This window comes from Sturnus vulgaris, chromosome 6 (assembly GCF_052056855.1).
Source record: "Sturnus vulgaris isolate bStuVul1 chromosome 6, bStuVul1.hap1, whole genome shotgun sequence".
Lineage (NCBI taxonomy): Eukaryota > Metazoa > Chordata > Aves > Passeriformes > Sturnidae > Sturnus > Sturnus vulgaris.
The window spans coordinates 32,610,522-32,624,927 of record NC_142248.1 but is presented as its reverse complement, the minus strand read 5'-3'; the positions used below and the strand labels follow the sequence as shown (position 1 = coordinate 32,624,927).

The window sequence follows — 14,406 nt, the reverse complement described above, 5'->3', positions numbered from 1 at the left end:
TGAAGAACTTCAGAGTTCCTCGTTAAGCTCCTTGATGGAGAAGAAAATCTTCTACAGCAGAGATACAAAAGACTTCAGTCCTTAAGTCCTAGGAGGTGAGCTCTCTTGAGCTGTGGAGAAAATCCTCATGGCTTAGACGTTTCTGTTCTAAGGCTCCTTCCACAGGTACATTGGTGAGGTTTGATGCTTTGTTAGAGATCAGCTGGGCTCTGTGTTCCATGCAGTACTTTTTGTGCAGAAGAGTTAGAACAACTTCATTACTTTGTTTCTTTCTTCCTTCTTTGAATGTTCCACAGACCATAACAACCATTCAAGCTTTGTTTTCATTGAATGATTAGTAGATCTATTTTTTCCTCTAATTTTTCTTCTGTATTTACTTTGTTCTTGATAACTGTTCCATATATAGTTGCATTACCAGTTTCCCACATGTACATACGTGACTCATGTAGTCTGTCCTGTTAATTGTGTGGGTTTTTCACACAGCAGCATGAGGAAAAAATCTCTGGAATTTATGAATGAGGTACAGCAGTTGACGTTTTTCATTCTTTCATTTAATTTAATTGTTTTTTGTGGCTTTTGCAAGGAAAGCAAGATGTCTGGTTCTCCTAGTTTTGGTCTGACAACCTGTCAGTCATTTTTAGTGGTAAGGTAACAGATCTCTAATAACAGATTCATTTTGCAAGCTTGATGTAAGGGGGGGAAATGAAGGTTAGGGTTTTCAGTTCTTCTCTTTAAACTTTCTAATTTGCTTATCCTGCATTCCATGCAAAGAGAAGGAAGTAACTGGTGGATCTTTCTGATTGCATCTGTAAAGGAATGCATGGTGTGGGGTTTGGGAGTTTATTAGGGGGAGTGAATGTTGGGGGCTTTTTGGTTTTGCTTTTTTTATTTAACTTTCCTGCATTACACCTGCTAGTCACACAGCAATATGATTTCACACATTATAATGACCAGTATAGAAAGAACTGGGGATTTTTACCAAGTGCCAGTCCCCTGCATTTTATTATTGCTTCTTTTTGTCATTCTTGACCATTTTGCATAAGCAGTTACTAATAAGGCAGGCGATCAGGACTACATATAGGAATGACTGATGGCTAAAGCAGAAGAGACAGAATAGAAGATGCTTGTCTTGTATTTTACATTATCACATAGCTCATGAAAGCTTTGCAGTCATCTTATTGCTTGTGTTGATATACTTCTGGGTTTTTGGTATTTTCACAGAATCATGACATGCCCTGGTTTGGAAGGAACTTTCAAAATCATCGAGTTCCAACTCCCCTGTCACAGACAGGGACACCTTTCACTAGACCAGGTTGTTCAAAGCCCCATCCAGCCTGGCGTTGAACACTTCAGTGAGGATATCCATAGCTTCTCTGGGCAAACTGTTCCAATGTCTCTACCCTCACAGTCAAGAATTTCTTTTCAATATCTAATCAAACCCTACCCTCTTTCAATCTATACTCTGTGGGAAAAGTGAAAAAATATTTGTGTTATGCTCAATTATTATCAGAGTGTTTTGCCAGTTATTGATAGAAGAGAGTTTAGAAGCGCTGTGACGTGTGCCATTGCAACAAGCACTGACAGACTACAGAGCAATGGTATCAGGGACACATTACTTACACCTATTTCTTGTTAACAAAATGAGAGAGCTGACCCTTGTACCAACAACCTAGAATGTTCTATCTCCTTTAGTGTAAAGAACATCTAACTCTTCAGAGAGCTGCCTGGATACTGTTTCAATATCAGCCAGTGTCACAAATTTAAAGGGAATCTTGGCAGTACTGTGTGGTTAACCCCAAGGTTTTCGTTTTTGACATCAGATACATTTTCCCCCAGTGAATTTCTAGATGGTTGTGCAATGTGGATTGAATTGCAGCATGATCAGATATGGGAGTACAGACCAAGGAGGTTTTACAGATCTGAGGCAGCTAGGAACTATTTATTTCATGTCACTTATGAAACAGTAACTATTCGCTAGCACTATAGTACATCCACTTAGTAGCTAATGCTTGTTGATGGAATAGTCCAAGGGGTTAGGAAAAAGAAGTGTGTAACACACTCCAAGTGGTGCCTATTTTGTTGTTTGGCAGCTTTCTGCCAAGGCTCTCCTACAAGGTGAGCAAAGTCAGGTGGTTGACTTTGTGTTAGTAAAAACTGACCAGTGGCATCTCCTGACTCTCTAGAATGAGAAGCAGTGTCAAACATAACCCTCTGAGAACAGAAAGCCTGAGAGTTGTAACACTTCAAAACTAACTTTTTTGGAGTAGACAGCTAAGGTTATTCTAAGGTTTTGAAAAGGATTTTGACCTTTTCAAGGCTGCTGAGAAAGACAGAAGCCCACATTGTTTGGCAGAGGCAGCTGGATTTTTAGAAGTATATAAAGCTACCCTCATTTGTACAACTTAAGCAGCCTGAATCCATGAATTTCCTGAACCGTTAGTGTAGTATTACCAATGAAAATACATTTAGCCTAAGCAACAAAGTGGCAATTGGATGTAAATAGAGCAAAGTAAGAGGTAGTAGCAGTTTTGAGTAAATCGGGGGTAAGAAGTTGGATAAGAATATTAGTTCCTAAATGGGAACAAGTATAAGAGATATAAGATGCAAAATGGGAACAAGTATGAGCTATAAGCTGCAAACATTATTTTACAGAATCCTTTAGGTTGGAAAAGACCTCTGAGATCGAGTTCATCATCAAGCTTTGACCAAACATACCTTGTCAACTAGACCATGGCACAGTGTCATTGCTTGACAACCTTTTCTATGAAGAAATTCCTCCTCATGTCCAGCCTAGCCTTCTCTGGGGCAGCTTGAGGCTGCTGCCTCTCATCTGGTTGCCTGGAAGAAGAGACTGATTCCCATCTGGCTACAACCTCCTTTCAGGTAGTTGTAGAGACTGATAAGGTCACTTTCTCAGAAGAATAGATATCATGAGAGTGATTCCAGACACTATTTGGCTGTAGGTGTCAAAGAAGCTGCATAGAGAAAGGGAAATTAGGAATTCAGATTTCAGCTAGTCATGGAGAAAGCCAACCACAGGTTGTAAAATTAACCTTTATATAAAACTGTTTCCTTATCTCCTGCAGTACTTTTCTTTAGTGTTATAAGGTATTAAAGTTTTCGAGTGATGCTTTTGTTTGTAATAAAAGGGGTATTTTCAGAACTGCAAGCAAATTACCGAGTTGATTCTGGTTCACCTATGTGTTTTTGTTTACGTGCCATACCATGGATACAACACTAAATTGTAGGAGGAGTAAAACTATAGTAAAGAAAGTGGTTTGAATGGTAGACTGGAGCATTGAAAAATAGTAATTAAAACTGAAACTTTTTCTGGAAATATATTTGGAAAATATTTAGGCTGCACTTCACTCTAGGCTTAAGTAGTTGGTGCCAATAAAAATGAAGGCAAACAGGACACTGCCTTATTTTGGACAATAGGAGTAGTAACAGATGTAACAGTTTTCAGCTAACTTAGAAAAGGCTTATTATGAAACTACAGAAATTAGAGGAGTACAGGATTCTAAAGAAAATTAATGAGTCAGAACTAGGATTGCCAGATCTCTCTGGCCTCAAGTGCAGACTGAATAGCATGTTCTCTGCAGAGTGCTCTGGATGAAGGACCTGCAGAGTGCCACTGCAGGTAGAGGGGTTGCAGGTGGTACCTCTGTCATTACTGAACTCTGAACAGAACAGCAACTGTTGTGTGCTTCCCAGAACCTGTCAAGTAGGCAGGGCTGGAGATTCAGGGAGCCTGCTGCACTCAGGCTCTGATGTTTTTCTCCTGAACTGAGTCGATGGTTCCAGCTACCTTGTACAGGTACTTAAATAGCCTGATGCTTTGCTGGCACCCTGAAGCCTTCACTGCCTTGTTCCAATGGGACTAGGTGATCTAGGTCATGAAAGGAAAGGTTTTCACTAGAAACTCAAATGGAGTTGGCTAGAGCTGGTTTCAATTGCACAGTGCTAGAGTAAATACAAAAATAAACCTCTATGCCCTGGAGCAGAGCTATTTTTCTGAGATAAATAGTTCTTAAGGATAGGTTCCAAGAAAATCTGTGCCTAAAAGATCACAGAATCATTAAGGTTGGAAAAGACCCTTAAGACCATTGAGTCCAACCTTTAATGGATCATCACCCCATCAACTAGACCATGGCACTAAGTGACACATCCAGTATTTCTTGATGACTGATGACTCTTGATGACTCACACCTCCAGAGATGGTGACTCCACCATCTCCATGAACAGTCCATTCCAATGCTTAACAACCCTTTCCATGATGAAATTCTTCCTGAATTTTACTGTCTTCCTGTGCTATGCCACTGATTTCCAGATATTTTGGGTTTACTGTTCTGTATTTTATCAACCATTGTATATAAACCTATGAAATACAGGATTGCATTTGGTACTTTGTCTTCTCCTAGCACCAAGGTAATTTTGTGAGAGATTGCACTTCAGAGAAACAATTCATCTGTTGCAAATGGTCATATTTAATTTAGTTAAGAACACTTAATTTCTAAACGTTAAGTGAGTTCTGATGAATGGTTTTTCGTCGTTTTATTTATTTGTTATACAACTCTCCTGCTGGCATTTCAATTTAGACATATCCTCCCAAACTGGATTTGGGGTTTTTTTGCTTCTTTTTCTTTTTTCTTTCTTTTTTTTTTTATTCCACTATGATAATCTCTTGAAGTTTCTCTAGCAAATGCAAATGAAGAAACACTTCACCTTCTACAGTGATTTTATCTTTTCTAAGCACTGTTTTTATACCTTGTTCATCTGTTGGCTTTGCAGACTGTTTGGCAGTTTTCCTGTTCTTGGTGTGTCTGAAAAAGAATTTATTATTAACTTTTATGCTTCTTATGATTTGTTTCTCAAACCTTCTTGGCCTGACTTTGTTTTTCACATTTAACCTGTCAGAGTTTTTGTTCTTTTCTATTTTCTTTATCTGGCACAACTTCAACTTCTTGAATTTTGTTATGGAACTGTGGACAAAATGGGGACTGATTGATTTATCAGGCTCTGGCTATGGACTGTTCACACTACAAGTGCCTCTGTAGGAAGATGGGCCCAGTTCCACTGACTTTTCACATGGCTGCTTGAGGTTCTGGTACCCCACAACTCCTGAATGGATGGGAGCCCTGGGCATGGCCAGACTGCTTCTGAATGGGGAACTTCTGGTACTACTCTGCTCCTTCTGGTGTGGCAACCAGTGCAACTCAAGGGAAAGGCCAGAAGATTAAAAAAAACCCAAACACTGTGTGTTAGAAACTGCATCCTGTTGCAATACTTTGTAAGCTCTGCAGCACATAGAGCACAACTAGAAAATGGGAGTACATCCCTGCTCAGTGGAATTTCTATGTTCAGCACACTAAATTGCTGCCTTACAGCAGCACTTGTTGCTGCAAAGCAATGAATAATGAGTCTGAAAACAGACAACACACATAATGTTTACCATGCAGTTTCATAGCCAATTCTTATGAATGGCATGGTTAGGTCAGAAAAGTAAATAGGTAATTTGTGAGATGGTGTAATCCCTACTGTGGGAATAAGTAAATTAAGTGTAGTAGTTCTTAAATCGAAGAAAAGTTTATAAATGTCTTCTGGGATTGGGAAAGCAGTTGAGAAAGTACAAAACAGTCAAAATTATTTCCCTCCTTATAGGAAAACTTTCTTCCACTCCTATTTTGGACTAACATATAACCCCAAAAATCTTAAGATAAGAAAAAGACCCAAAGATGTGCCAAGTGTCTTACTGGAAAAAGAAGCCAGAAGTCCTTGCTTATATTGTATTCATTAACCTATGAGAGTGAAGCATGTTTAAAAAGGGAATGTTTTCCACCACTTGGAAGTAGAGAAGCTCTGGAAGAGAGGGTTGATGTCAAATATTTTCTACTCTGGATTCATCACCAGGGTTCTGGCAGGTGCCCTTACAAAAATAGTGCACATACTTATGAACATTCAAACACCCCCGTTGAGAGATGGCATTTCCACAGACTTGTTTGGGTTTATTCAGAACCTGAAATGTTTTAATGGAAAATACAGAATATGCTCAATGCTACAGTGGCTGATCTTTTGCTCTGGATAAAAACAAAATGAATTGCCAAAGCACAATAAAAAAGAGAAAGGATGCCCAACTAAATCTGGGGGGAAAAAAAACAAAAAAAAAAAACCAAAACAAAACAAAAAAATCCAAACAAAAAGCCTGCCTAAAATTTAAGTTTCATGTGGTGGAATTAAAGTACCTGGGAGCCAAGAAAGCACAGGTGAAGCTGCTGTTTTAACGGCACTAATGCCCAGGGAAATCCAGCCAGGGAAAGCTGCCAGATTAACCAGTAAAGGTGAACCCCTGTCTCCAGTCAGCTATTTTAAGGTGCTGCCCAGTCCTGCTGTGCCAGATGCACCCAGTGTGGTGCTTATGTTAGTAAAGGGCTTGGGAAACTCTGAAAGACACAGCAGTCTTGAGGCATTTTAGCATGAAATAAATCAGTCCTGAATATTTCTGAGGAAGGTTTTAGTACATACTTCTAACTGTCTGGTCGTAATTGGAGCCCAATGGTTTATGTATCCCAGGCACTTGTGAAGACTGAATGTTGGCTTGCTCCAACTGTGAAACAGACTTTAGTCTTGGTCCAGAAGAATTAAGAGTTTTAGGTCTTTATTTATGGAAGGTCATTATTAGCTGAAACGGGTCATAAAGAGTTTATGCTTGCCATTAAAAGGGGCTGGTAAACATTTTGTGACAAGGTTAAAGAGCATTGTTTTCAACCATATTGTCTAGACCATTTGAAAAATGCAGAGAAGGCTACAGCCCAGATTATGTATATGTCAATCTTATAAAATAAACAAAAACAAACTCAAATATCTGTCTAGTTTCAGGCAAAATGTGAACTGCAGTTGCCAGAGCTATGCTGAGATTCAACAAAAAAAGAAGTAAAATATGAACAGTGGGCTGGGACACCTTGTTCTTGGATATTCAGAGCAACCAAGGAGGAGATAGGAGTTCTCAAGTACATCTTTTGTCTTTAGGTACAGGATGATGTACTATACACTTTTTATAGGAAAATATTTTAAAAGTACAAATGTCAGTCCTCTAAGGGTTGAAAACTCAAGAAAAATGTTGCAGGCTGTTGCAAACTATTACTACTAATAATTATTATTCTCTGCTGAGAGTTGTCACATACACCAAAAATTCTGTGAAGGGCTCTGTATTTTTCCTGAGAAAGTTACAGTAATCATTTAGTTTGCTTGTTTACCTTAATTTTATTGGGTTTAAAAAGCCCTGAGCAATACTGAAGAATCCTTCCAAGAATATTACTCTCATTTGCCTCAGGCATCTTCTTAGACTGTCCTAGAAAGTGCTACGGATAAACAGGTGATCATGAACATCAAACCTGATCTCACTAAAGGGAATATTTCTGAAATTATTCTGTCTTACAGTTCACTGGATGGTTTTAAACTGTTTGGGTTTTGGTATGTACCTGCTAGATCTTCATATTCCTTATCTAAAGGGACAAGTAACGAGTTTTCAAAGTAATAAAGTGAAGTCAGATCCTAGTCCATGTTTAGAGTTGTTGCATTTCAGAGTGGATCCAGTGATACCAAGGCTTTCCACTGGTAATTTCTATCCTAAAAGAAGTTGGCTGTTGGAAACTGGTACCGAAGTGACCATAGACCTGTAAAGAGAGAACAGGTGGTATGGTTTAACCCCAGCTGAAACCAGGACAAAGATGCAGAGTTAGAGTAAACCAAGGACTTTAGGTATTTATTCCATGTGCTTGGGCACTGCGAGACCACCTAGTACAGCACTGCAGTGGGGCTCAGCACGCTGCTCTTTGGATGCCATGGTATCAGCAGTGTGCTCTGCCCAAAGGAACATGTGCCTCAGACAGACAGGTGACATCCCTGTACAGGAGAAAGGAAGGGGTGCTCTATTGGCCCTGTTTTACTTGGATATCTCATGCAGGTGGGAACTGTACTACACTGAGGCAGCTGAGCCCCAAGAGATGGCAGCACAACAGGAACTGTTAGATTTTCTCCTTCCTAAAACTTGTACTGTGAGCTGCAGATCAACATACCACAACATCTCAGGGACCCTACATTCCCAGTACATTTTAATTAGCACTACTGATGTCTTTACAATTACATACTATGTTAATTTTCACTGTTAATTCTAGCTTGTGTTATGTTTGGCTAGGAAAGGAAAATATATGTCGGGCTGTGCTTTTGAGCTTCTGGCCTGAGCCATCTGGAACACGTTATTGCATCATTCATGTTATGAGATAGCAGTCGTAATTCAGACAGTGAACGAACCAGACCTCAGCTGATAATCTACAGTAGTCTTTGACAAATTTTAGGGAACCTTCCCCAAACACCAGGAGTTTGCAACTGAGATTCTTTCCTGGTAGGTGGAAGAAAGGACCCTTTCTCAGGTGGAATTAGGGCTTGAGACCATGTTTCCTATGTGCTTGGTGCTATTCATGGGGCAGTAGGGTGAGATGTGAGTATGTCAAATCACTGTAACATCAACATGTGACAGTATCAAAAGCTTGCTTACTTGGCAGTCTCCAAGAACACTTAGATTAATCTCCACAGTCAGGCAAAAGCTCAACTTGCGAATCTCGTGGACTTATATGCATCAAAACACAGTTGTTTCTGCAAGTACCCAGCAGTTTTGCTCTGAGTATTTTACTATTTTTGCTGGTAAAAACAGTTGGTTCCGTAAGATTTGGTAGGAGCAAAAGTGAATGTTTTTAGCATCTAAAGCTTGGACATGTAGGGCCTAAAGTGTCAGTTATTGGAAAATTCTTTTAATGAAATTAGGTGTGTGTGGCAGGGTAAACGATGTCTATGACTTGGCATGTAGAATGACTTCGGGCTCACAGATCTACCACCATACAGACTTGTATGGTTTGACTCCTCTCACAGTTCAAAAATTTTCTTGAAAATGTTCAGAATAGGAGAATTTTTAAAAATTACAAGAACATCCAGGAAGTGTGTTTGACAGATGTGGTTCAGGAGAATTGTAAGAACAAAATCAGAGTTAAAAAAGATGAAATGTGAAACTTAGAGGATGAAGACTTATTTCTGCAAGGAAGATTTTCTGTTCAGGATGCTGAGTGTAATTAACTATTCTTAAGTATCCTGACCTATTTACAGCTTTTGTCTTAGCATTTAGAATTTGTCAGATTATGTTCTCCGGTGCTGAGGGCTCCTGTTCATCCAATGCTGTGCTTTATCTGCAGGAGCATGGTTCAATTCATGTGTGCAGCTGTTTCATCCAAAGAGAGTAAAGTTATACAACACACTTTACATCCCTCTTATTATATATTACACAGTTTTCAAAACCCAAGTCTTAATTGTTTTAATAAGTCTTAAGTTTTGAGTTTCTCAAGCAAACTTTGAGAACACAGTTATTTAACAAAGTCCCATTTTATACTGGGGACAGTTCTGCACCTCCTCATGAAGACAAAGGCAGTGTTAAACTAATCTAAATAAAGTACTGGATTTTATAACACGGAGGGATATTTGAGACAATTGAAGTGAGAGCACCACTACACATGAAGTTTAGCCACCACCTTAAGCATAAATGCTGAAGGTGTCACCACAGGGTGTTGAAAGATGCATTGAATTGCCCATTTTTATAGGGTGAACAAAAGGGGGTTTATGCACGACAAAATCCTTTCTTTATGCAGCTCTTCATACCAAACTGAGTTGTGAAAAGGCTGTGGCTGCATCTCATTGTTTTGTGACTGATGATAGTTACAGAAAGGTACTGCAGAAATTCCACTTAGCCACAACATCAAATCCTTTTATTTTGGAAAAAAAACAGTCACCATGCTGTAAACTAGCCCAGGTTGTGGTTTGGTACACTTTTTCTTCTCTGGTTTTTATCCACTCCAGCTGTCAGATGGAGACAGGAAAAACCAAAACATTTGTACAGTATTTCTTCTTAAGGGAGCCCCTTAGGTGATGAGATCTGGATTCACCTCCTGTCTCCAGGGCTGGAGCACCTCTGCCAGTTGGCTGATGGATCAGAACTCTGAGGCAATTATTTGGGAGCAGACTGGTGTTGCACTCATACAGTGGTTCTGGCATGCGTGCAATGATTTTACCATGTGATTGTAGAAAAATTCAGTGGATTAGCAAGTGAAGTATCATCAGATGAAGCAAGCTCTTCATCCACACAGCTGGATTCACAGAGCATTTGCTCTCCTGTAAAGCTGTTTCTTGTTGTTTCAGTAGATTTTCACACTTCTAACATACAGTAAGCACTACTACTCTTACATCTGTTAGCTCTCCAGGTTACTGAGTGTATTGAGAAACTCTGGTGGTATAGAGCAGTGAGAATACTCATTGTTAAACATTCACCATAATGAAAATTTTCCTGGTCTTTGCTTTCTATCCTCTCTTGCCTGCTTTCTGACCCATGACAGAACTCCTTCACAACATGCCCAGCAGCTTCAGAAGCCACTTGTGGGAATTTTTGTTAGGCTTTTGGGAACTTTATTTAAAGTAAGTAAATTGGTTCTTGTTTATCTGCAAATGTGTAGCTACTGAATGGTTCCAGGTGAGTGTTTAATTTTCCATGCAGTGCAAGTGATGCAAGCAAGTCACTGAGAGACAAACTCAGAAATGGCCCAGAGCCTCTGATGCTGTCATTTTTGAAAGATAATTTGGACAATTATAGCCAGTTAACAAGATACAGAGCTCTTGAGCTTCCCATTGGCCCCAATACAACCTGTGGGGGCTCAGGACCCCCGAAGCAGCTCAATCTTTGTATCTGAAGCTGGATGTCGATGCTTAGAGGCTAATTTTATTATTATCTGTTATATCAACTGTACTTCTGTTTCTCAATCTGGTACACAGAGATGTATGATAATAATTTCAGGTTGTGTAGAAATAAAGGGTTTTCTCAAATGGGACACTCAACAGAAATTCAAACTAGCTGTTTAATGCCCCAGTCTGTGTTTAATTTCAGTGTTCATCTTTGGATCTACTATAATCTTTGCTGCATCTGATTGCTTACCTTTTACATCCCATAAATGTTCTGCTTGACCTACTAAAGCTCTGCCTGTGGCAAAGTTGCAAAACACCTGAAAAAGCACTTTATTTCCTTCCTCTTCAGTCATAACTGGAGATCTGCAAGTTATGCTTTTTCTGAAGAAATATTTCATATCATAAACTGCTCCCTTAAGCATGGGGTCAGTTTAAGAAGGGCCAGTGTTTGCAGACAAACCATTTGTTTTCCTTTGAATGTTTAATTTGTTTATTCCTGTTTTCAAATAATCCCCAAGCAATATAGTTCCTGTAGCTGTGATCATCATGAATTCTAGTTATTCACCTCCCAGAGGGTCAGACCTTTCATCAGTACACCATTGGCACAGAGCAGCGAGTGTTGCATATTCATTGTCCAGGACACCAGCTAGAGGGCCTCCAAAAAAGCCTGACTTTTTTTGTTCTCAGAGCAAGGAAAACAATCCCTTCCCTTCTCCAGTCCCTTGATAAGGGTTTCTGTCCAATAACGGTGCTCTCTGCTCTGAGGCACATTTAACTGTGAAGTTTGCAGCGGGAGAGGCTTTCCTTCAAGCTGTTAGTGTTTTATCCTGGCAGGCTCCTCGAGGTTGTTGTGAGGAGTCTAGCCAGTTGGTGAGCTTTGTAATCTAAACCAGCTGTCCCAGGCTGAGGCCCCCATTTGCATTGTTTAACATACTTAGAAAATGAAGTGTTCATTTTTAACATTCCTCCTCCAATTGGTTTAATGCTGAATTACAGAAGAGAACTAAGCAAAACCAGGTGCTTTCTCTGTATTCTCTCCAGTGTCTGAGGAGGTACAGACGGCTCCTGATCTTCTCCATTACTTGCCATTTCATTCTTTGGACTATAAATGACAGAGGAACTGAAGTGCTAGCAGAGGGTAATGTTTGGAAAACTTTCTAGTTATTCATCAGCACAGACTCTGGGTTTTTTCTACCTTTCCCCATCGGTTTTGGACATGCAAGGATTAAGAAGGTAAGTGGTATGCATGAAACTTCTTTATTTACTGACGGGAAAACTACTTGTGGAAAATAGCTGTGGCAGGGACATGTTATGCCAATCCACTTGCAAAAGCCATTTGCAAAGAGACGGGATCTCAATGGTCAGAGGTGGGGAAAGACGATCTGCCTGTTATTAAAGCTGTGCTGTGTCTGACGAGTTCCTTCTTGATCTGTGCTTTTACTCTGCGCATCTGCGGGAGTGCTGAACTGCAGCAGCAAGGATCCCACTGGCTACAGTGATTGATTGATTGATTGAACTTAATTAGTTACTATTGCAGAAGTTAATTACTAGTTTAAAATATTTTGCCTGCTGGGCGAGCTACTGTGACCAGCTGCATATAGTGTTGATAGGCTGTGCTGCATGTCTGTTAATAGTTCTTGAGGGGATTTTAGATCTAAAGTAAGGAGTAAATTGGGATCATGGCTGCAGACAGAACACGTATGAGGCAGTAAGGTCACTCCCTCCATTAAGAGGAAATAATATATCATCTCGTAGTAAAGGAAACTAAAGACTGTCTAAAAATGTTTCAGTTTTGTCTGACTGTTTTATGGGGTATTTTGTTATCGTGCACTGTCCTGCAGCGATGTGCAGCATAGCCCAGTTGCTGCATATGTCAGTCTTCTGCTATAACCTGTTGTATTCCCTCCCGGTGCTGTTCTTGCTGCATGCATGCAGTCTTTATAGAAGTGCATACTTTTAAATCTCTTCAAAAAGGTTTGAGGAATCAATAAATTAAGTGCAATCCTAAATGGATAAAATTGTAGTTCAAATGCTTTACATTGGACTCTAAGGAAAACTCTGTGCAGAATTTGCCTTTCCTTGTCACTCAAAAGTTGCCAACAAGCACAATCTGTCTCCAAAGCACTATGAACAACCATTTTAGGGTTTATGTTTACTTTTCAGAGCTTGTCCCCGTCTCCTCATTTAAAACAAATTTGTTGTAATGTGTCGGTCATTGTGTGTGGTTTTGTCTGATGCATTTGTAGGTCTTTCTCAGCAGCTCAGTTTGCACTCTGGAAATCAGGGACAGCTCTAAGAGAGAAAATTGGCAGCTCACATGGGTAGGAAAACTAAGGCTATCTAAAATATCCCCTGCTTCCTGTACTGGTTTTGTAGGAATGTATTGTATACAATTGCCATTTAGAATTACAATCCAAGATAAGCAAGGTGTGGGTCTAATGGTACCGGGAAGTTTTATACAAATCAGTAGCAAAACACTGAAATCCAGAGGACCTAGAAAAAAGTAGTTTCTGATTGTGCTTTCGTGGTTTTCTATCTCTTAGCAAATATTTGGAGGTGGGAGGTTATTTGACCATAATTTTTATGTTCCATGTAAGGAGCTCCAAAAATAGGTGTAGGGCTCTTTTAGCAAGGGATCCTCTTCTTTCAGTTGCAGTGGAGTGAGACCCAGTAGGGACCACTAGATGTGAAGATGATGTACCTGGGGAAGGCTCCATTGAAGATAACAGCTTCTGGTAGCTGGTGACCTGGCACAGTGTGTCTCCTTCAAGACTAAGTAAAGGGACAGAATCTGGCCCCAAGAAAATGGATTCATCTCAGATAGAGCCTCCTGGGGATGAAATGCGGTTTAGCGGTTGGAGCAGCTGGCTTGGATTCAGGACCTCCTGCGTGACGTGCCTGCAGCCCTGCCAACGCTTCTCACTGTGAGCTCAGGCAGGGCCTTGCTCTGGTTTACCCATCTGTAAAACGTGCACAGTGTGCAAGAAAAGCTTTCATTTTTGCAAAAGAAAGGTGTCAGAGAGGGGCAACACCACTTTATTGAATATTGCACACTTGTTCATTTAACAGCTGCTGCATGGGGTGTCATAAAAATTAGATTAGTCCATAGACATGTACAGTCTGGTTTCAATCCCAGTTACATAAAACCAAAGTACCATCAGAGTCACTGGCTCTGAGACCTGAATCTGGCCCACAGTTATATTACACCTTCTCCAGAGGCCAAATTCATGTTAACAAACTGTGGAATACACTGAAGTGTCACTAGAAATTAATTGGTCCATATGTATTTAATTATATGTAATAAGCCTGGATATCAGAAGGTTTTCAGCCTATTTTCTATGCACATTACAGGATACTGACTGCTTTCACACTGGCTGTCTGCCTTTCAAGCCCTGGAAAAGCACAGGTGAGATGCAGAGATGTATGTACTGTTTTGTACTGAAGTGCTATATGGCATGAAACTTAACTGGCTAGCAGGTGGATAGGAAGCTCTGTGGTCTGGGGTTTACATGAAAAGGAAGTTGTGTGGTCTAAGGGTTTAGAGGGGAGAACTTGGAGCCAGCAGAATTCTGGAGTTCAACATGGATTGAGCTTATTGACTCATCCTTGCCAGCTCAGCAAAATATCCCT

The 14,406-nt window shown here is 40.1% G+C and overlaps 1 protein-coding gene across 1 annotated transcript in view; it reads left to right on the top strand.

Moving 5' to 3' along the window:
- The first annotated feature begins 11,521 nt into the window (after positions 1 to 11,521).
- The window catches only part of FBLN5 (fibulin 5), a 42,934-nt gene continuing 40,049 nt past the window's right edge, over positions 11,522 to 14,406 (top strand). The window contains exons 1-2 of the mRNA XM_014869895.2: positions 11,522 to 12,009; positions 14,128 to 14,182. Coding sequence (XP_014725381.2) covers positions 11,918 to 12,009; positions 14,128 to 14,182 — 147 coding nt within the window. The 5' untranslated portion in view covers positions 11,522 to 11,917. The remainder of the gene's footprint in view (positions 12,010 to 14,127; positions 14,183 to 14,406) is intronic.